This window comes from Clarias gariepinus, chromosome 23 (assembly GCF_024256425.1).
Source record: "Clarias gariepinus isolate MV-2021 ecotype Netherlands chromosome 23, CGAR_prim_01v2, whole genome shotgun sequence".
Taxonomy (NCBI): Eukaryota; Metazoa; Chordata; class Actinopteri; order Siluriformes; family Clariidae; genus Clarias; species Clarias gariepinus.
The window spans coordinates 3,326,389-3,350,000 of record NC_071122.1 but is presented as its reverse complement, the minus strand read 5'-3'; the positions used below and the strand labels follow the sequence as shown (position 1 = coordinate 3,350,000).

At 40.5% G+C, this 23,612-nt stretch overlaps 1 protein-coding gene across 2 annotated transcripts in view; it reads left to right on the top strand.

The window, feature by feature from the left end:
- The window catches only part of LOC128511712 (arf-GAP with GTPase, ANK repeat and PH domain-containing protein 1-like), a 21,531-nt gene extending 1,563 nt beyond the window's left edge, over window positions 1–19,968 (top strand). The window contains exons 1-20 of one of the 2 annotated variants that reach the window (XM_053484693.1): window positions 1–335; window positions 5,934–5,980; window positions 6,364–6,451; window positions 8,055–8,140; window positions 8,458–8,599; window positions 9,858–9,992; window positions 10,177–10,298; window positions 10,469–10,591; window positions 11,425–11,508; window positions 11,644–11,748; window positions 11,884–12,043; window positions 12,200–12,295; window positions 12,554–12,682; window positions 12,903–12,962; window positions 13,954–14,105; window positions 14,196–14,286; window positions 14,895–15,117; window positions 15,383–15,677; window positions 17,603–17,853; window positions 18,529–19,968. The exon at window positions 1–335 is cut by the window's left edge and continues 1,563 nt beyond it. In XM_053484693.1, coding sequence (XP_053340668.1) covers window positions 1–335; window positions 5,934–5,980; window positions 6,364–6,451; window positions 8,055–8,140; window positions 8,458–8,599; window positions 9,858–9,992; window positions 10,177–10,298; window positions 10,469–10,591; window positions 11,425–11,508; window positions 11,644–11,748; window positions 11,884–12,043; window positions 12,200–12,295; window positions 12,554–12,682; window positions 12,903–12,962; window positions 13,954–14,105; window positions 14,196–14,286; window positions 14,895–15,117; window positions 15,383–15,677; window positions 17,603–17,842 — 2,713 coding nt within the window. In that variant the 3' untranslated portion in view covers window positions 17,843–17,853; window positions 18,529–19,968. Of the gene's footprint in view, window positions 336–5,933; window positions 5,981–6,363; window positions 6,452–8,054; window positions 8,141–8,457; window positions 8,600–9,857; window positions 9,993–10,176; window positions 10,299–10,468; window positions 10,592–11,424; window positions 11,509–11,643; window positions 11,749–11,883; window positions 12,044–12,199; window positions 12,296–12,553; window positions 12,683–12,902; window positions 12,963–13,953; window positions 14,106–14,195; window positions 14,287–14,894; window positions 15,118–15,382; window positions 15,678–17,602; window positions 17,864–18,528 lie in introns of both variants that reach the window. The other variant, XM_053484694.1, reaches the window with a different exon arrangement.
- Window positions 19,969–23,612: the final 3,644 nt, after the last annotated feature.

Genomic DNA, 23,612 nt, shown 5'->3' with positions numbered 1-23,612 from the left:
CCCCAGAGTGGAAAAGCTTAAAACCATCTCCACATCACTCCCAGCACCGGCCTCCACACAACCTCCTGCTAAACCGCAACGCAAAGGGAAGAGCCGCACTCTGGACAACAGCGACCTGAACCTGCTTTCTGAGGACCTGAAGAAAGGAAAGGAGGCCCACACTGGATCCGGGCTACGCTCTTCTGCTCATGCTCCAGGAAAAGACAGAAAAATGCTCAAGTTCATTAGCGGTATTTTCACCAAGAGCACCCAGTGTCCTGTCACGGTTCCGGTGGTTCCTGCTGCCCCGATTCCTCTGCACAGCCCCCTGAGGAGGCGCTCGAGTGAGGAGGAAGGTCAGTCTGCACTAACACAAGGCTTTTTGTTATTCAGCTCACTCAAAATGTCTTGGAGTAAAATAATGAAGAAGCCTTATAGAAATCATCCAAATACAGAAACAGAGACTCAGCAAAAACAGTTACTTCCTTATACACAGCGTGGCCTTTAATCTAGCTGGGCTGTTTTTAGCATTTCGCTTATCATTGGTTGGAATAGCATATTAGCAGTCAGTTTGCTGTTTTATTTCCTTTACTGTATCCCTGTTTATCCGACTCAATTAACTGTGCACAGAACAGCATACTAAAATCTCTTGTACAGTCGCTAAGCTGTGATTGGTTCATCGCCTTTAGGGACAGGTTTTAGACAACAGACCTCACATTTCCACTCTTTCTAAAGTGAACAAAATGCATTCCAAGTTTCAGCATAGGCATGTATAGCCAGATCATTGTAACCTAATGTTATAATTTGTCTAAAATCTTTGATTTCTTAAATTAAAATATGTGATCATTCAGGGCGGCACGGTGGTATAGTGATTAGCACTGTTGCCTTGCACCTCCAGGGTCCGGGTTCGATTCCCAGCCAGGCTCGAATCCCGTCTCTACAAGCATTGAATTTGCATGTTCTCCCTGTGCTTGGTGGATTTCCTCCACGTACTCCGGTTTCCTCCCACAGTCCAAAGATATGCAGGTTAGGCTAATTGGTGTTTCCCAAATTGCCCACAGTGTGTGAATGAACGATTAAATGTTTGGATATAATTGCCTTTATTGCAATTTTAAAATAATTAGTATTAAATTAATTTGCTTAGATTCCAGGTTTATTTGATGAAAGGGAATTGATAAGCCTTGTTAGAAAAACAGCAGTAAATCAGGCATGATGATGATGATTCTATTCCTAAAACATACTTGCAGCACAAATTTAAAGCAAGAAGCAATAAATTGTGTAAACTAAATCCCATGATAAATAAGTGTGGAGAGTTTACTAGTGATGTTCAGGTTATGGTTTCACTAGAGAAGTACAGACGGGACGGTTCGTCCCAGTGAGAGCATCCTATTGATTTTTTTTCCTGCTTCTTCTCCATTAAATGTCCTCATTATCCTTTAAGTGCTCTTTAGGGATAATGTGTGGCCAGTATCATGTGGTTTGTGTGTGTGTGTGTGTGTGTGTGAGTGTGTGTGTGTGTGTGTGTGTGTGTGTGTAATGATGGATTAGATGTTTCTTTACTAATTTATTTGTATTTTATTCTGATCATATTTTACTTAATAATAATTAAGAAAACGTAGAATATCAGTACCAGGGGGCCAAAACATTTGCTCGTCTGATGATGCTGCTTTAATGTACATTTAACAAAAATAAAAACTAATCCATGCTATAATCATCACAAAAACAGATTTGTGACTTGCCATGGAAACTTTAACCTCATCATCATCATCATCATTATTATTATGACATGTCTCGCTCAGAACATCTTCATCCCTTTATTCTGTGTAAAGTATTGTGTGTGGTTGCGTCACTCGTTTTGCTCCTGCACCGGGGTCGTGATGGACAGAATGACGTTTCTGAGTCTTTTAAAGTTGACAGTTGCTCTGCAGCTCACCACAGCCTCTCAATAACAAATCTCAAGATCATACTTCTCATACTTGACTGGATGAAAATCTCTGAGTTCTCCATGTTTCCCTGTGTCCTCTGGTTTTCTCCAGTTTTTTTGGTTTCCTCCAGCATTTTCTGGTTTCTTCTGGCTTATGAACTTTTTCCTTGTTCTTTATCTTCCACCGAGCATACACTTTACTCTGGCTGCTTTTGGGCTTTTCGGTTTCACCTAAATCCTTTCCTTAGCACACAGGCTAGCACTCTGTAGAAGGTCTTTAAAACTCAATATTCCTTTAGAGGTCTTTAGATCTTCTTTAACAAAATTGATGATATGCATTACTCCACCATCTAGTATGTGGGCTTTAGTATCTGATTAATTAAGATGTCTGGGATATTCAGTTTTATAGCCTTTGGTCCTGAAGACGTCCTGCAGTGTCCTGTGGTTTTTGCTGGCATCTTTGTTTCTTTGGGTTGCTTTTCTGGTTTCCAGACCTATTTCCTAGGGATTCTATGTATGATTTCTGCTGGGTTCTCTGTTTTTTTTTTTTGTGTGTCTTCCTCTGTGTTGTCTTTTCCCATTTCATCTGGGTTCTTTCCTTTTTTCTGGCTTTTCTGGTTTCCTTGGGGTTCTCAAGCTTTTTCTGTGACCTTCTTTTGGCTTCCTTCAGCTTTTTAAATTTCTTCTGGTTCTTCAGTTTCTCCGGTGTCCTCCCACCCAAAAACAAGCCAGTAGGTCGGATTAGTAATACAAACTTATCCACAAATCCTGGCATCCAATGCAGGATGTATTTCTGCTTCTCATACCCAGTATTCCCAAGGTGGACTCCAGAGTGTCACATTCCATGATGCTAAACTGAAGGCTACATGTCAGAGGTGAGGTGTAAATTTGGTTGATATGGGTTTTAACTGTCCGTATGTTAGCAGGTGTTAGCTGAGTATGTAATTCTAAAAGTGGAGTGAGATGTACACACTATTACACATTTTCATGTTTGTTGTATTTTTTATTTCACTCCATTTCTGCACAGTGTTGCCGTGTATAACCAGAGTGGTGTGTAGTATTTGAACCAGGAATTTCACCATCTGTTGACGATTATGTGTAATTGCATGATTTGCCTTCCCTCTGTGAAATGCTCAAACATGTAGCAGGTGTTTGAAATGGAAAGTGGAGTTGGATTCAGACAGCGACGAACCTACAGTACTATGAGACACTGTGTGGGACACATTTTGTTTATGATCCTTTCAGACTGTTTTAATGTCAAAATCTTATTGACACACACACACAATAATAGCATGTATCATTACAATTACTTGCAGGAAATGAGACAAAGAATGATGCTAAGTAATAATGACATTGGGCTGATTAAAAATGTTTATACTTTTAAGCATGTAAACATATATCACAATTTAATAGAATACTTTTGCACCTTTTACACACACACTCACACACTCACACACACAGTGTTTAACATGCATGCAGCACAGAGGCCGTTTCAGGAGGAGGGGTTGCCATGGTAACAGGAAGCAGGCAGAGATGCATGGCTGGTGGTGTAGCAATAGAGAACAATAAAGCAAGAGAAAGATGAAGTGCTTCTGGAAGAATCTCCACGACACGAGTCGCTGTTTATCAATCAAATAAAAACACCAAATAAAATTTGTAATACGTTGTACATTATATTTATATATATATATATATATATATATATATATATATATATATATATAGTGTGTGTGTGTGGTTGTATACATTTTTACTAAAAAAAAGAAATAAGCGTATAGATGTAATACACACTAAATCATCATTTATTCCACACTGTCTGATTTCTCCGGCTTTATCACGACTCTTCTTCATCCTCACACCCTCTTACACCTTACATAGTCCTGGGCTGCATCCCAACCCACACACTCTACACTGCACTAGTGAGTGTGAGTGACTGCAGTGTGCACTATCAGGGTCAGTAGGCTGTCATGTGAGCACGAGCCTTTACAGGACGCTGTGTTCCTGTAATAACCAGCAGAGAGAAGAGTCAGTGTATCATGTAGCGTATCACATCAGTAGTGTATCACATCAGTAGTGTATCACATCAGTGTGTCGGATAATGTGAGGTTTTAGGACACGACTTTCATTTATTCCTTAACACTTGTTCCATCACGCTTCATCACACTACTAATCCGTCTCACCTGTGCAGCTCTTGTGAAACACAAAAATGATGAAGTAGAGAGAATCCATTCCTTCTGTCCCTGGTGTAAAGTGTGTGAGAGCTGAACGTGTGTGTGATGAGTCACGTTGCCTTGACATTCCATTCTCACATTCTGGTCTTTATCCTCTTCAAGTCCTGCTTTTGTATGTGCCTTCCTGTGTGTGTGTGTGTGTGTGTGTGTGTGTTGTCTCAGGTATCAATCTCACAGAAGAGAATTAGCAGTGTTTATTTTATTAAGAACCCCAATTTACAGAAATAATATTAATGTGCAGTTTGTTATTAAAAACTGATGAAAACTATATAATAAAAAAAATGAGAATCACCTTGCAATAAAATTTAGCCAGGGTTTTTTTTTCTTTTTGGTCCACTTCAGTTTGGCTCCACCCCCAACTGCAGCAAGATGGGAGAAGATCCTTAAATTTATTCAAATAAACATAATTTACTCTAATGAGAGCTCTGAGAGAGTGAGTTCCATGTGCCTCGACGTCCTTGTCCTGTGTTGAGAATTGTTTGTCTCCGCTGAGGTCCAGTTTGTTACCATTGTGTTTACAATGATCCTTATGCCATCCTAATTCCTAAATCCGCTACGTCCCAGTCATGTCCCACTCTGTCCCAACTATGTCCTGCTAGTACTCCTATACTGCAGGTCAGGAATATTAGCTCACAGTATACAGGGTTACAGGGTTAAGTTTTTATCTACCTCATGTTTTAAGTTTTCTGTGATTCGCTGGACATGTTTTAGCCTCTTTGTCTTTTTTTTTTTTTTTTACATTTACATGTTTTAAATTGGTTTTGTCATGTCTGTACAAGCATTCTTGATGTTTTTTGCACTAGCAGAGATGCTAAGTGTGGAATAAAAAAAAAAAGGAAATGTATGTACATTAATTACATTTATTTATGTGTGTGTGATGTTTGGTGTCTCTTAAGTGAATTGCCCTATCTAGTTCCCCTGACATATGGGTTTCCTTTTAAGAACAGTGGACGGAGCTAAGCGGGCTCTTTTCCAGCTGGGGGGAGGAGCTCATATCCAGCTAACGTCAGATTCACTGCATGGGAAACTGATTTATATAGATGATTTTCAAAAACGATTCAAGAGCCAGTGATGCTTTTGAACCTGACAAACGGCCCCTTTAATGCTTGATGTCATGTATTCATTACCTGTTACCATGGAAACAGTCTCCTGGCTTTTGGCATCAGAGGAATTTACTTTAGTTCAGCATGGTTGATCTTTTTACATTTACACAATTTAAACAGAAACCATTTAATAAAATCATAGGATTAAAAATATATGATGTTTAGGCCACGCCCCCTGCGGGACAACATGAAAGCAATGTAAAGAAACATGAAGAACCCTGACCTAGTTCAAGGTTCTAGATCAGGGTGTGGTGGTACGCTCTGTGATGGAGTAACAGATGGTAACACATTGCACACCTTTCTAACGCATGCACACACACACACACACACACACACACACACAGTCGATTTCCCACAGAGTGTGTTACAGTTCATTTCCACCTCTCTCTCTCTCTCTCTCTCTCCTAGTTCACGACGCCCCGCCTGCCTAAATGACTTTCAAAGTTCCGCGGTCAAAACTAATTAAAGCTTAATAATGAAATCCCACTCTCTCTCTCTCTCTCTCTCCCTCTGCTTGTATGTGTGTGTGTGTGTGTGTGTGTGTGGCATAAAGACGGTATAGTCCTGTTTTCTCTCCTGTCTGTAGAAATTTCTCATTCTTCTCATCCCTCTGATTTCCCCCCTTCTTTACCGTCAGTCTCTCCTTATCCTGTTTAACCTGCCTCCCCTCATCTCTTTCTCTCTCTTTGTTTGCAGTGAGTCAGGAGTGGATGTTGAGTCGAGCGCTTCAGGATCTACATCTGGTAATAAAAACATTTTTCAACAAAAAAGTAAAAGTAAATCCATGATACCCATCATACAATCATATAAACATTTCTAAACTTTAGAGAAATGTGAGCATATTTGTTCAATTCTATATGGATGATTTAGGAGGATATTTTTTTTAACATATGGTTTGTTAAAAAATTTAAATATGAAACATGTTAATATTCTGATTCTAAATGGTGACATCACCAAGGTCGTGACCTTTACTGTGAAACTATGTGCTCTAGGTTTCATTTTGCATTAGTAATGTAGGAGATATTTCACTTTAAACAATAATTTATCTGTAGGCCATATGTACGACTGAAGTACGGTATCTATGCAGGTTATAAAGTGTGTGTGTTGTATATGATGTTATACTCAGGCAGTGTTGGGGAGTCTGCGCAGCGGGAAATCAGCGCTTGTGCATCGCTACATGACCGGTCGCTACCTCGCCCTCGAGACTCCTGAGGGTAAATAACACATTTTATATTTATTTAATTTTGACTATATATTATTATTATTATTATTATTATTATAATGCGGTAACAGTGCGGTAAAAAAGTATTTAGTCAGCCACCAATTGTGCAAATTCTTCCACTTAAAAAAAAGAGAGAGGCTGTAATTTTCATCATACAGTAGGTATACCTTAACTATGAGAGACAAAATAAGAAAAAATAAATCCAGAAAATCACATTTTAGGAAAATACGTATTTGATCAATAACAAAATTTCATTTCAATACTTTGTTATATACCCGTTGTTGGCAATGACAGAGGTCAAACATTTTCTGTAAGTCTTCACAAGGTTTTCACACACTGTTGCTGGTATTTTGTCCCGTTCCTCCATGCAGATCTCCTCTAGAGGAGTGATGGTTTGGGCTGTCGCTGGGCAACACGGACTTTCAAATCCCTCCAAAGATTTTCTATGAGGTTAAGATCTGGAGACTGGTTAGGCCACTCCAGGACCTTGAAATGCTTCTTACGAAGCCACTCCTTCGATGCCCAGGCGGTGTGTTTGGGATCATTGTCATGCTGAAAGATCCAGCCATGTTTCATCTTCAATGCCCTTGCTGATGGAAAGAGGTTTTCACTTAAAATCACACGATACATGGCTCCATTCATTCTTGCCTTTACACGGATCAGTCGTCCTGGTCCCTTTGCAGAAAAACAGCCCCAAAGCATGATGTTTCCACCCCCATGCTTCACAGTAGGTATGGTGTTCTTTGGATGCAACTCAGCATTCTTTCTCCTCCAAACACAAAGTTTATTTTGGTTTCATCTGACCATATGACATTCTCCCAATCCTCTTCTGGATCATCCAAACTTCAGACGGGCCTGGACATGTACTGGCTTCGGCAGGGGGACACGTCTGGCACTGCAGGATTGGAGTCCCTGTCGGCGCAGTGTGTTACTGATGGTAGCCTTTGTTACTTTGGTCCCAGCTCTCTGCAGGTCATTCACTAGGTCCCCCCGTGTGGTTCTGGGATTTTTGCTCGCAGTTATTGTGATTATTTTGACCAAACGGGGTGAGATCTCGCGTGGAGCCCCAGATCGAGGGAGATTATCAGTGGTCTTGTATGTCTTCCATTTTCTGATAATTGCTACACCAGTTGATGTCTTCCCAGCCTGGTGCAGGTCTACAATTTTGTCTTTACAACTTTGGTCTTGGCCATAGTGGTGTTTGGAGTGTGACTGTTTGAGGTTGTGGACAGGTGTCTTTTATACTGATAAGAGATGACATTATTAGAGGTAAGAGTGGAGGACAGAGGAGCCTCTTAAAGAAGAAGTTACGGGTCTGTGTGAGCCAGAAATCTTGCTTGTTTGTAGGTGACCAAATACTTATTTTACTGAGGAATTTACCAATAAATTTATTAAAAGTCCTACAATGTAATTTTCTTTTTTTTTTTTATTATTATTATTATTTTGTCTCTGAGGTATACCTATGATGAAAATTACAGGCCTCTCTCATCTTTTTAAGTGGGAGAACTTGCACATATGGTGGTTGACTAAAAACGTTTTTGCCCCACTGTATGTATGTGCAGTGTTTCTATCTGAGCTGGTGTTGTTGTGTTTAGTGTGTAGATTTGAGAAGGAAGTGCTGATTGATGGACAGAATCATAATTTACTGATCCGAGATGAGCCGGGACTCCCAGACACACAGGTCTGTCCTCTCTTCCCGTTCTATAATCACTAACTCTCTCACACTGTGATCTTAATGGATTTCTGTTGATCTGCTGCTGGGAAACGATTTATATTCGTGTTAATCATGCTTCTGTATAGGCATTAATTAATCTGCACTGTTTAAATAAAAAAATACTGTATCTATGAAAGAGAGTATTCCTCTCAGCTGGAGCAGTTTCACTTAAACGTTGAGGAACTCCACATTAGTACTGCAGTGTGTGCACTTGTGTGACGTTGCTGAGCGTCTCTCTCTCTCTCTCTCTCTCTCTCTCTCTCTCTCTCTCTGCTCATGTTCAGTTGTGCAGTTGGCTGGATGGAGTGATTCTGGTGTTCAGTCTGGAGAATGAGAGCAGCTTCCTGGAGGTTTATAACATTTACAGAGAGCTGTGTATGAACCGCAACGTTGCTGAAATCCCCTTCATCGTAGTCGGCACTCAGGGTGCGCAGGAATAACGCACATGCACACTCACACACACTCACACACACACACACACAAACTGTAGGTAAAATCAATGTAAAGGATTATAATTTAAAGTCTACATTAAGAATTAGATCTTTTGTTTCTCAACAGTGAATTCTGGATCATTAAAGGATGGGTCAAGGTCCAAATAAACGTCAAAACTGCCATAAAAACCCCACCCATGAATAACCCATAAAAATCAGACCTCCCCATAAAAAACCCACATATGAACAGCGCCACCTATAAAAAGCCCCACAAATAAACTGCCCACCCATAAACAGACCCACATATAAATTGTCCACCCATAAACAGCCCCACCCATAAAACAGCCCCACATAAAAACAGCACAAAACATAAACCCATAAACATCTGTACCTATAAAGTAGCCCCACAAATAAACATCTGAACATATAAACACCCCCACTCACAAAAAGCCCCCATATAAACAACCCTACCTACAAAACAGCCCCACCCATAAACAGCCCAACCAATAACACAGCCCCCATATATACAGCATTACCCATATAAAAGCAACATCCATCGTTAATACGCCCCCCACACACACATATGGGCAGCTCCACCTTTAAAACCAACCCACCCGCAAACAGCCCCACCCATAAACAGTCCCACGCAAAAATAGCCCCAAATATAAACAGTCCCCCATAAACAGACCCACATATAACAGTCCCACCCATAAAACAGCCCCACCCATAAACAGCCCCACTTAAAAACAGCATAAAATAAAAACAGTATTACTTATAAACTGGCTGTATACAGGTGGGACACTTAAAAAACAGCCCCACACATATACAGCCCCACAAATAAACAGCCCTACCTTCAAAACAGCCCCACCTAAAAAACAGCCCCACCCATAAACAGCCCCACCCATAAAGAGCCCCACCCATAAACAGCCCCACCTAAAAAACAGCCCCACCCATAAACAGCCCCACAAATAAACAGCCCCACCCATAAACAACATCACCCATAAACAACACCACCCATAAAACAGCCCTAATATATAAACAGCCCCACCCATAAACAACACCACGCATAAAACAGCCCCACCTATAAAACAGCCCCACCCATAAACAGCCCCACCCATAAACAACACCACCCATAAAACAGCCCTAATATATAAACAGCCCCACCCATAAAATAGACCCACCTACAAAAGTGACCCACCTATAAACAGCCCCACCCATAAACCTCCCTCTTCTGACTGTGCTTTTATCCTCAGATAAGATAACGAGCGCAAATCCCCGTGTGATTGATGACGTCCGGGCGAGACAGTTGTGTTCAGATGTCCATCGCTGTGTCTATTACGAAACCTGCGCCACCTATGGCCTAAACGTCAACCGTGTCTTTACTGATGGTGAGACACACACATGTGCACACATACGCACACACACTCACACACAGATCAGACACTATGCTCTGCATTACAGTAGACACCATACATTAAAGTGCATATGGCATCTCAAGCATACACACACACACACACACACACAAATACTGTGTTACTATTATGGATAAATAAAGGTTGTGATGTCTCACAGCTGCACAGAAGATTGTTTCGATGAAGAGACAGCTGGCTCTCTACACTTCCTGTAAGTCTTTACCCAATTCTCCCAGTCACTCGGGCAGATCCACACCCCTGTGTGCAGCTTTTACACCACAGGTAACACACACACACACACACACACACACACACACACACACACACACACACACACAAAAATATCTTACTCATGAGCTCAGAATTATCACTGGAGGGAGGAAGAATAAATTAAAGCCTTTTCCCAATTAATTAATCTGTGTTGTGTTGTTGTGTGTATGTGTTGTTTTTAGGCCAGTAATGGAGGCCAGAGCAGTGATTATTCCTCCTCTCTACCCTCCACTCCAGTCATCACTCACAAACACATCAGCATGGCGTCTGGAGGAGAAAAGCTCAGCCGAACGTCCCAGTTCACGGTCAGTCACCCCTAATCCCTAATCCCTATACCCAATCCGCAATCTTCAATTCCTCACTTAATCCCTAAACCATCCCTATTCCTTATAAAACTCTAACCTTAAATTCCTAAACCTTAATCCCAAGATCATACTCTTTAATTGATTAAACCTTACTCCTTTTCTCAATTCCTCGGCCCTAATCTCTAACCCATAAACATCCCTAATATACAATGCCTAAGCTTCCAATCCCTAAATCTCAATTTATGAACTCTAATCTCTTTTCTCTAAACTTTAATTCCTAAACCCAAATTTCTTATCCTCCTAAGTTTAATTAAACTAATTAAACCTAATTTTAATTTAAACTCTAAGGTTAAATCTCTAAACCCCAATCCCTAAACCTCAAGCCCTAAACACTTATCTCTATTCCTTAAACAATCCCTAAATCATACTTGGTAGTTCCTAAACCCTAATTCCTAAACCCTAATTCCTAAACCCTAATTCCTAAACCCTAATTCCTAACTCTGTAAACCTAGTTCCGAAAGCTCAATCTTTTATCCCTAATCTATAATCCATAAACATCAATGCCTAAACCTAAAACCCAATCCCTAAACCGTACGCTCTTTTTACCTAAACCTTAATCCCTTAACCAAAATTAAGTCTTTAATCCATAAAACCCCAGTTCCTAAAGATAAATCCCCCAAAATCCTTTATCTCTAAATCCCTAAACCATACGCCTAAAACCCTAATCCCTAAATCCTAACCCTAATTCCTAAACCCCACTCCAAACCGCCATTGTAAGATTTCTGTACACTTTATTTTATATGCTGTTGTTGATGTCGTTGTTTGTTGTGTAGTTACGCAGAGGAAGTGATTCAGATCGGAGGAGTGCAGATAGTAAAGCAGAGTTTGGAATCGGTCGCACAATACCTATTAAACAGGTGTGCATCGCATGTGTGTGTGTGTGTGTGTTTTCTTAAAGTTAGTATATGCATAAAAAATTTTTATCGTGTATTAAGCAAAGCTAAAGGCAGCCACTCAAGCTGTGTGTGTGTGTGTGTGTGTGTGCTCTACAGAGTGTGTTGCTGAAGCGAAGTGGAAGCTCTCTTAAACAGGAGTGGAAGAAAAAGTATGTGACGTTATCAGCTAATGGCACGCTGAGTTACCACGCTAACGTCAGTGTGAGTGTCGCCGCCTCGGCACACACAGAATGGTCCAGAGAAACATAGAGTCAGACACGTAATACAGTATTTAATAAAAGGAGTATTCATTACTGTGAATACTATGAGCTCTGTGTGTGTGTGTGTATGTTGCAGGACTACATGCAGAATGTTAATGGTAAAGAAATTGATCTGCTGCGGGTGACAGTTAAAGTTCCAGGGAAACGCCCCCCACGGGCTGTACCATCCTCTGCCCCCCCGCCTGGACTGAATGGGACATTTCAGGGTGAGCTAACAGCAGACGACACATGTTCAGGTGAGTGTCACCCCTACAGCCCACGGTACTCGTGTTTGTGTTCTATTACTCAGAACAAAATTCATATTAGAATCTGGTGAAGGTGTATATTAAGATCATTTGTATGCTTGTGTGTGTGTGTGTGTGTGTGTGTGTGTGTGTGTGTGTGTGATTCAGCCTCCATGTTGGCAAGTGCTCATTTATCAGTAGATGATGGAGCAGGAGTGTATGGACAGAGGACCCCGTTTACTCTCTCCTCTGTGCACAACATCGGTGTGTAACACTCATCACACACTCGTGAAGTAAGCAGTAACACACAGCAGGACATGCTGCTCCAGGAAATGAATTAGCTTCTGGCTGGAGTGATGAAGCAGAGTCACTGTTCTCAAACTGAAGCTGTCTGTTTTCCTCCAACAGCATGGCTCCAAGTGTCACACCACAGCTATAATAAACTGCGTTCATCACTGTAATAAAAACCAATTCGGGGAAATGAGTCACATGTGTTATATTCTTATGTTACATGCACATCAGATATCGAGGGTGTGTTGAGCCCGACATTAATGAAAGACCCGAGCACGTCTCCTACAGCAGACAGAAAGAAGCAGCGCAGAAAGAAGAACGTGACTCAGAGATCAGAGAGCACGCTGGGACACGCTGAAGGTCAGAACTGCTTCTCACGTTAATATTAATTCGGTTCCTGTGGTCTTTCCTGCTGCGCTGCTGACGCACCCTCGACCCTCGACCCCACCTGTCGTTCATCAGTCCCTTTTATCATTTAGATTCCGACTGTAATCACAGACGTGTACCGGTGCAGTACATACCCAGGCGAAATAATGTCTTCTGTTTTCTCCTGATTTCTTTCGCTTTCTGTGCCCTCCAGCCAAACGCAAAATGTGGAAATTAAAAAGCTTTGGCAGCCTGAAAAACATAAACAGGACAGGTAATAAAATGAGGGAATGATTTATCTTTTGCAGCTTTCATCTTCACTAATTCCACCAGTATTTCATTTCTATTCCACTTTCAGTGCCCGTCCTCATTACCCAGCACACTTGACTTATCACCAATTACTTATCAGTAATCCATAATGAATAATTACTCATCACTAATAAATACTCAATAATTACTTATTACTTATCATTCAACACTAATCACCTATCATCAATCATTCATCATCACTAATCACTCATCATTCAATGTTAATCAATAATTAGTCATCACTGGTCATTCGTTACTAATCACTAATCAATAATCACTAATCACTAACCCACTTCTACTCTTTATTTATTCTATATCATAGATGGTTTCCATTTACAGACATTCACATGTTTGTTTTATATAGTTGCCTATTTTTATTTTATATGTTTTATTGTGTGTGTGTGTGTGTGTGTGTGTGTGTGTGTGTGTAGTGGTGTATAACATCTCCCATCAGCCATGACTCATTACATGACCCTGAGTGCTGTCACCTGTGTGTGTCTGTGTCTGGCAGGGTGTCTTTGTGCTGAGGCAGAATGCGAGCACAGACAATTCCTTATCCAACATGAACATCAGAATATTAGAATAGAATGTTAGACTTAGGGAATAAACAGCAGTCTAGACTGAGCTATAACAGAAATAAAGTGAGTGTGTAACTCAAACACGAACCTGAGAAACATAGGAGATTAAAACCTGAACATAATCACGATTAAACATTAAAGCACTAAAACAGAAGTGAATAGAAACTTTTTTTTTCGATATATATTTTTTCAATTAATGAAACACTGGAAATGTTTCAGCAGGTAATGCTTTAAAATAATAATAAAAAATCTGTTGATACAATAATAAACATTCAGGAAGTCTAGAAATTAGCCTAAAAATCATACTATATAACAGTTTCATATAAATCAATATATTTTCCTCTGTGTGTGTTTGGTTGTGTGTGTGTGTGTGTGTAGATGATGAGAACTGCGAGTTCCTGATTGTCTCCAGTTCGGGGCAGACGTGGCACTTTGAGGCTCAGAGTGCAGAGGAACGAGACTCGTGGGTTCAGAACATCGAGAGTCAGATCCTTGCCAGTTTACAGAGCTGTGAGAGCAGCAGGCACAAGGTGGTCCAGGACCTCTAATCACCCCTCTGAGATGTCCCACAGGGTGTGAGCTGTGTAATGTGTGTGTGTGTGTGTGTGTGTGTGTTACAGGCGAGGAGGAACAGTCTGAGTGAAGCTGTGGCGATTCAGGCTGTACGGAACGCTAAAGGAAATGCGTTTTGTGTGGACTGTGACGCGCCCAGTGAGTGCTCATGTTCTGTATTAAAACTAAACGCACAGCAGAAGCCTTGTCCGCACAAATGATCTCGTTTAACGTAATACTTTGCACTGAATTTTTTATTCTTCTGCGTTATACGGTTATATGGCGTAACACCTCACTTTGTTTCTCTTTATTCCTGTGTGTCAGTGAACTGTTGAAATGAACGCACTGGTTTTATTTACAATAAATAATAGAATATAATATTTAGCATAACATTAGCTAGCATGTCTGAGCTTAGATTCTGATTTACAGTAATTACGCATAAATTGAACTTAAACAGATATACACAATTTGTTATGATAGAAACTCAGTTGGTTTTACCTTTAATCATTTATTCTACAAAATGTGAACTGAATCCCTATAAAAATTCTCCCAAGTGGTGAAACATAAAAGTGTTCATTCGATTGATCAGAAAGCTAAAAGAGCAGCATGCTATGTGGGAGGGAGGGGGGGGGGCATTCTCTCTCTCTCTCTCTCTCTCTCTCTCTCTCTCTTTCTCTGTTACTTCCCTGTCACTCACAGTAACACAAAATTTGTCATTTGGCAAAATTAGGAAAATCTAAAAAAACGCAAAGCATCTCTTCACACAGATCCCACGTGGGCCAGCCTGAACCTCGGGGCGCTGATCTGTATCGAGTGTTCGGGGATTCACAGGAACCTGGGCACTCACCTGTCCCGTGTCCGCTCTCTGGACCTGGATGACTGGCCGTACGAGCTCACGCTGGTCCTCATCGCCATAGGAAACCACATGACCAACAGCATCTGGGAGAAACGAACGAGGGGACGGCAGAAACCTCGACCTGATGCCACGCGGTGAGTGAAAATGTAAAGCGCCTTAAAAAAAAAACATTAACACAATGAAGCAATGTGAGATAAACACCTTAGACGCCACAATTTGGGTTTATTCATAAATAATTCACTTTTTTGGACATACATACAGCGGGGTGTTTCACCTTCGTTTCTTCACATCAGTATTTCAATAAGTAGTTATACAGTATGAAAATAATAAGAAATAAAATTTTGAGAAAATTAAAAGGTGTGTGTGTGTGTGTGTGTGTGTGTGTGTGTGCACACGCAGAGAGGAGCGTGAGGCATGGATTCGTGGGAAATATGAGCAGAAGTTGTTTTTAGCTCCACTCTCCTCTCTGACTGACGGATCGGATGCGCCTCTCTCAGCCCGCCTCCACGCCGCTGTGATTGACAGGGACCTTCCCAGACTCCTCCTCTTGTTAGCTTACAGTACGAAGGAGGAGATCAATGCTCCACCACCCTACATGATTCGCTACGGCAACGGAGGAGTGCACCAATCACAGCCAGCCCTGCATGCTGCGTGTCAGCTGGGAGACGTAGTCATGACGCAGCTGCTGATCTGGGTGAGGAAACTGCAGGTTATACAAGCACAGAAAACTCATCAATGATGATTAAACTGTTTTAAGTACAATCCTATGGGTTTACACTTTTTAAATTAAACCAAATTTATAGATAACTATAAACTGGCCCCTCATTCAAATAGCGTCTCATTCCACACCCGTATGGTTTCTGCGGTATGAGCATCTACACAGACAGTGTGTGAACTGAGCAACTCAGAAATGCACTCCACTGGGGAGGAATGAGAGGTACTTAGTGCGCTCACATTAATTACGGCTCTACAGCCAATCAGGGTTTAGAGACTCGATTTAATGGGGTAGTTTTTTTTTTTTTTTTTAGATAAAGCTGTTTGATGAAATATTTTTCATTTGGAGATCGACCCAAACATGAGTTTCCTTAATATTAACTGCTAATAATAAGAAGATAAAGATTTACTATGTTTAGTATTTATAATACAGGCGTTTTTACAGTATGTGCAAAAGTATACAGAGCTGAAATGAAAAGTCAAACAGTATTACCTTGTTTTTACCGGTGAGTTTATTTCTCCTGAAAGAAACTTACACACACGTTGATTTTCCACAGTATGTACCACCTCGCTGTAAATAGTGTTCATATCATTCATGCACATTCTCAAACCTATCCCAGAACAAAGGTTGCTGCAGACTCCTGCAAAAGGAGATGATCTGATTGCGTAATATTGACATAGTACACTACCAGAAGGGCAAAATTTAGTAACAATAGACAGCATAACTGTGTTACTGCATAACTTTTACTTGATGTCATCTTATTAAATATCTCTCTCAATCGTTCTGCCACCTTTTTCAAACTCCCAATTTACGACCACGTTCCTATCAGCGTAAATAATACTCATAATAATAATAATACTTATAAATATGAATACCTTTCCCTTATTAAATACATGAAAACTTTTTCCAACTGCACAACACAACTTCCTTTTCACTACCGGTAACACGTATGGCAGGAGCTATGCCATGTTGGCAAACGCAAATGCACACACGAACTAACGGAAACACTGCCTCATCAGGAAAATAATAAGAAACATCCCTGACACTCGAGCGCGCACACATGAACGGGTTCACTATTGATGTAAAAACAGAAAGTGTAAAGTGATGGAAGCGCATGCGTGATACATGTTACTCGGTACTCCTAAACCAAGACGCGTTTGTTTTTCAAGTCAAAATTTATTGAAAATTTTTACTTTTCTTGCGGAACACTTGCAAACCAGGTTACTCGCAATCCAAGGTTCCACTGTAGCAGGAATAAAATTAGGTGCTTTTTTTTTTACTCTTTAAGCATCTGAATAGCGATTTGAATCGTAGGATTGTTGACTTTTTGTTCAGTAATTATAGAGTGTGTTATCACTGCCAACTTTTCTGCATGAGTTTCACAGACAAAAAGTATCACTGTGTTTAACTAAAAAGAGGTATAAACACAGCTTTTAAAGGTAGTGCATTAAACACTAAATAAATTACACATTGATCAGTGTTATCTGAGTTACGTGTTTTACTTTACGCCAGCTTTTTGTAATTGTACTAGCTACATCCACTCACAAGACACATCAACGATCTCTGCTACTTCTTTTCAATATTTATTTTCTTTATAAAAGGTAACTGATCGATAGGGAACTGGTGACGTGTCCACCAGATACACCATACGACTGGTCCAAGCACACTTCTGTACTGTGCCAGAACTACTGTGCAGGGATTCATGAAAATTTCAGTTCAAATGTCAGTGAAGTTAAGTCTCCGTACAAGACATGCTAGGACACTAAACCCTAACCTGTCGCTTTGTTGAATAAGGGAATACCGTTTGTATAATGTGTCATTATAATGTCAAAGTTCCTTGAGCTCAGTATCAAGAAGTTCAATCACACGCCACATCTCTCTCTCTCTCTCTTTCCATGCCTCAGTATGGCAGTGATGTGAGAAGCGTGGACTCTCTGGGACAGACAGCTCTGACCCTGGCTCGGCGAGCATGCAGTCAGGTGTGTGTGGAAATCTTACTTCAGTACGGATGTCCCAGTGAGATCAGCCCCACTATGTCCTCTGCCTCGATCACGTCTCCGTCTGGAGCAGCCAGTCCCAGTCTCTCACGCAACAGCAGCTCCACCAGCCTGAGTCGTTGCAGCAACAAAAGACACCTCTCCTGAGGTTGAGGCAGGTGCGGTCAGGTGCGCACACGATGCTACAGCACAGGCAGGGTTCTCATGTTTAACACTCATTACATCCACTGGAACACCATGAAACTGAATCTGTCCAGACACATGTTGTATATTATTCATTACCAAAGACACAAGACAAGGGTTGGCATCTATTCCGCCCAAATTTTCCCTTTTAGCCATGTTCAGACATTCAGACACGACCAATAGTCTGCATGTACAAACAAAATAACACAAGAAAAAAGTTCCCTGCGCTTGTCCTTTTCCATGTGTGTATTAGCCATAGTTTAAACAAGCCAGGTATATTTCCTGCCCAATGTGACATCATATAAGAAAAACTTATGTTTAACCCCTGGGTTATCTCTCAGGTCTGTTGTTTTCTAGTAAGTGTGGCTCAGCAAGAGTTAATTTACATAAACACTGAAATGGCATGTATGGAGGAGGAGTAAAACAGCTGGAGATTGAGGTGTGAAAAAAATGGTATTTCACTAGGGGCAGTAAACACACACACACACACACACACACACATGCACATGTGATTGAATGTGATTTACTAAGACATGGCATGATTTATTCCACTGGTTAGTGAATGCAGTCTGAGCCTTTCTAAGCTCTATAAGGGATTTTGCTATGTACTGTACTTGTGGGTATTGTTTAATTAATCTTTTTCTTCCTAGGACCAACATGTCAAAAGAATCCCGATGACTTTGGTATGAACTCCTGATGTGCTGAAGAGGATTACGAGGATTAATTACTACTTAAATACTGTGATGTGAACACTCGCTCTGCAGAGACACAACGAGATCATAAAGCGCTTTAGAGACTAAAATTAACAAAAAAAAATCTGAAATAAATAGTTAATTTAAACACATGTACATATAGAGTAAGAATCGAGAACCTATGTACTTATGAGAGAGAGAAAGAGAGAGAGAGAGAGAGAGAGACTACAAGATGAAATGTATAGGAAAGAAAAACTAGAAATTAAATGATTCTTACTATTAGTTGCTGATTAACGTGTGGAAAAAAAGAGCAGTAGATATGAGGAGAATGAGTCGGATCCCCCTGACACACACACACACACACACACATATGCACACACATACACACACACATATACACACACACAGAGATTAGCCTGCATTAGCATGCTGTGAGATAAGCTAGTGTGTTAGCAAAACATAACTATTTAGCTAATAGTGCTATAGAATAAGAAAGTAATAAATACATTACTATACACTGCATTAGCTAAACATTAACATCTTAATATGTGAACATGTAAGAAATAAAAGAAATAAGTTCTACAGGTTGGCTATGTCAGGGGGAGCGGCTCATCCATCAGAGGCACTTTAGGCAAACTAAACTGAAAATTAAATATTATTTGAAACAAGTACAGTGCTAGTGTTTTTACACACTTGATCCCTTCCTCAAGGGGGCGTCATAAGCAGTATCTGACCACGGCCCTGAGATACGCTTTAGTTACATTTTTAATGAATCCGATGCTTCATTTTAACTGACTTTCCTTTTTCTTTAAGTCAAATCTGTAGTCAGATATAATATCATTCATTAGTAAAGGTTAAAAATAAGTGCTTTGGACCAGAACTTCCTGTTAGTGGCGCTCTCTACAGCGCATCAACCTGAGTTAATGCCTTGTGTTTCATTTGAATGTATTTCAGAATCTCATGTTCTTGATGCAGTGTTTCTAACTGAGCTGGTGTTGTGTGCGTGTGTGTGTGTGTGGTTGCCGATTGTGCCATTAATTAAAATCGTAAAATAGCACATTCCTTCCATCTCATGAAGCTGAATGCATTGTTGTGTAGTGTAGTCAGAGAACAGCACCGTGATCATGATGATGATGACGATGATGATGATGAAGCTCTGAGCCAGCTCCTGATGTAGTGTTGAACGTTTACAGATAGTATTTTGCAGGTTTTTCTTTTCTCTAGTGAACTACAGATGAAGTAACCATGCAATGTGTTTTAGTATGTTCATCTCTCCACTTCAGTGCTTCTGCTCTTCTCTGTGACTTCATTATTTTTCGCAATTTTGACCGAATGCATTTATTCATGTGCAATGTTAAAGATGTTTTTTTCTACTTTTAACTGCACTCAGAAAATACACAAGACACCAAAATAATAAATGTTTTCTACAGAGACGGGTTTCTGCGTGTTTACTGCTCGTCTGGTACACCAATGTCTCTCAGAACCATCTCAGTCTCATCTTGGTACAATTTAACTCAATTTAGCTCAAAACCTTTTTTGTTTTCATTTTTATGATTACAGCATATGAAAATCAAAAATCCAGTATCTCACAATATTAATAAATTTTTTATTTGTATGGCACTTTAAACAATTGTCATTCTCACAAAGCAGCTTTACGCAATCAACAGAAAATTATGGCAATTTGTATGAAACGTAAAAAATGTGAATGAATCAAAATGATTGGATAGTCCCTGATGAGCAAGCCGAGCACGCTGTCTGCATTAGCCGAGGCCAAGACCGTCTTCATGGTAAAATGGAACCGTCCCCAGTCACCACATGCATCCCAAGCAGATAACACAGGCCATCCAAGCGACGACATCTCTAACCAGAAACGGGGCACCAGGACCCTGCATCCCTTGATTGAAGTTGGCGTTGTGAATCGTAAGACACTAGCAGTTCACTCAGGTACTGTGGCACAAGAACATTAAATGCTTTATACGTCAAAAGGAGTACAGTGGAACCTTGGATTACAAGCATAATTCGTTCCGGTAGCGGGCTCGCATTCGTAAACTAAATCAAAATTTCCTATAAGAAAAATTATTACTTCCACAGCCCCAAGAAATAAATACATAAAAAAAATTAATACGAAATATATAGTAAAAATAAAACAAATTAACCTGCACTTTACCTTTAAAAAAAAAGGTAAAAAAAATAAATCCTGACAGATAATGTGTTTTCTGTTTGTGCACGCACAAATGTGTGTGTGTGAAGCTTAAGTAACTCAGTTAGTTCATCTTACACAGTTACCCTTCCTCCACTCTTTTCACACACACGCGTGTGTTTTTGTTTTATAAACAAAAAATCTCTCTAATGACACTCGATTGAACGACACACTAACGTAAAAATAAAACAAATTAACCTGCACTTTATTTTTGAAAAGAATCAGAGTGAGTGACAGCAGTGTTTCCATGTAGAGCAGCAAGAAAGAGTGTGTGTATGTGTGTGTCTGTGTCTGTGAAGGAGAAAATAGGAGGGGTCTGTGTGTGTGTGTGTGTGTGTGTGTGTGGCATGGTGTCCAATGGAAATGGATCTTTAGGCTCTCTACACCGCATTCCAAATTATTATGCAAATTGGATTTAAGTGTCATAAACATTAAATGTTTAGTTTTTAAATTAAACTCATAGATGGTGAATCTCAGACATGTGTGATAATTAGTTTGCCAGATAAGCCCAATTAGAGGAAAAGTACTGAAAAAGGTTGTTTCACATTATTAAGCAGGCCACAGGTTTTAAGCAATATGGGAAAGAAAAAGGATCTCTTTTCTCATGAAAACATTAGATATTTCATGAAAACTTGAGCGTGATCATCGTACTGTGAAGACATTTGTGGCTGATTCAGAGCACAGACAGGTTCGTGCAGATAGAGGCAGAATGAGGAAGGTTTCTGCAAGACAAATTCATCGGATTGAGAGAGCAGCTGCCGAAATGCTATTACAAAGCAGCAAACAGGTATTTGAAGCTGCTGGTGCCTCTGGAGTCCCGCGAACCTTAAGGTGTAGGATCCTTCAGAGGCTTGCAGTTGTGCATAAACCTACTATTCGACCACCCCTAATCAATGCTCACAAGCAGAAACAGTTGCAGTGGGCTCTGGCATACATGAAGACAAGTTTTTAAACAGTCTTGTTTACTGATGGGTGTCGTGCAACCCTGCATGGTCCAGATGGATGGATGATTGGTGGATGGCCACCATGTCCCAACAAGGCTGCGACGTCAACAAGGTGGTGCTGGAGTCATGTTTTGGGCCGGAATCATGGGGAGAGATAGGGTCGTTTAGGGTCCTTAAAGGTGTAAAAATGACCTCTGCAAAGTATATTGACTGACCACTTTCTTTCATGGTACAAAAAGAAGAACCGTGCCTTTTATAGCAAAATCATCTTCATGCTCGACAATGCACCATCTCATGCTGCAAAGAATACCTTTGTGTCATTGGCTGCTATGGGAATAAAAGATGAGAAACTCATGGTGTGGCCACCATCCTCCCCTGACCTCAACCCCATTGAAAAACCTTTGGAGCATCCTCAAGCAAAAGATCTATGAGGGTGGGAGGTGGTTCGCATCAAAACAGCAGCTCTGGGAGGCCATACTGACATCCCGCAAAGAAATTCAAGCAGAAACTGCCCAAAAACTCACAAGTTCAATGAATGCAAGAATTGTGAAGGTGATATCAAAGTAGGGGTCCTATGTTAAGATGTAACATGCCCTGTTAGGATGTTTTTGATTGAAATAGCTTTTGATTTCAGTAAATATGACCCCCTAAAGCTGCAAATTCAACGAAAGCCCATTTTCAGTTCTTTACAACCTATAAAATGTTTTAACTTGTGCATAATAATTTGGAACAGTGTGTTTTTTAGTTTTTTATTTTTAAAATAAATATTGTTATCATTAGGAGGTTTGTTCAATAAAATTCTATTTATACCCTAATGGTTAATGACTTGAAAATTATACTGACTGTCATTTGCAATGACTAATTATGAAAATCAGGGAAAGATATCATTTGCATAATAATTTGGAACACGGTGTAATGAGACTTGCTTTTGCTTTACTTGTGCGCTGTACACACACACATACAGATACAAAATAAAATATGTTTTACACACACACATGTGGTCACAGTGCTATAGTAAACAGTACATGCGTGCACGGATGTTGATTATTTCAGTAAGAGACGCGCACTAAGACCCAGCAGGGGAGACGATTACCCACAATTTCGCAGCGCAAGAGAGAGAAAAAACATTGGCTAAGTTGTAATCACGTGACGCTCTGCATCAAAACAAGAAGCACATGCGATGTGATGATTTTTCTGGCCCTCATTAATGATGTCCTCAAGGATTTCCGCAATGTTTTCGCCTTGGCTTACCTGGACGACATCTTGATATTCTCATGCTTGATAAAGGAACACAAACTCCACGTACGCCAGGTCCTACAATGACTGTTGGAAAATAAACTTTACATCAAGGCAGAAAAATGCGAGTTCCATTGTATTTTCACCTCCTTCTTGGGGTATTCCATCTCCCCTGCACGCATCCAGATGGGTCCTACCAAGGTCAAGGTGGTCACTGACTGGCCATTACTGTCATAAAGACGTGAACTCCAATGCTTCCTGAGGTTCGCCAACTTTTATTGTCACTTCATTAGAAGTTATAGCATGGTGGCGGCCCCACTTGTGACACTCAGATCATCCAAGACACCATTCCGATAGAACCCCTTGGAAGATAAAGACTAAAAGGAACTCAAGTGCAGTTTCACCGCAGCACCCATCCTCATCTTTTTTGACTCCTTCCTTCAGTTTGTCATTGAGGGGTCACAGCACCAGGTCATGCCCACCTATCAAACGAAGCCATTATTACCTGCAACTCTGTTCCACACTCCAGTTCACTGCTTTCGTTTTGCCCCCTCATTCACCAGCTCAAGCAACCCTTTTTTTCTCATTTCATTTCTCATTTCACTCTATTTAACTCACTCACAAACAACCACGCCTTGTCAGATTATTGTGTGCCATGATGC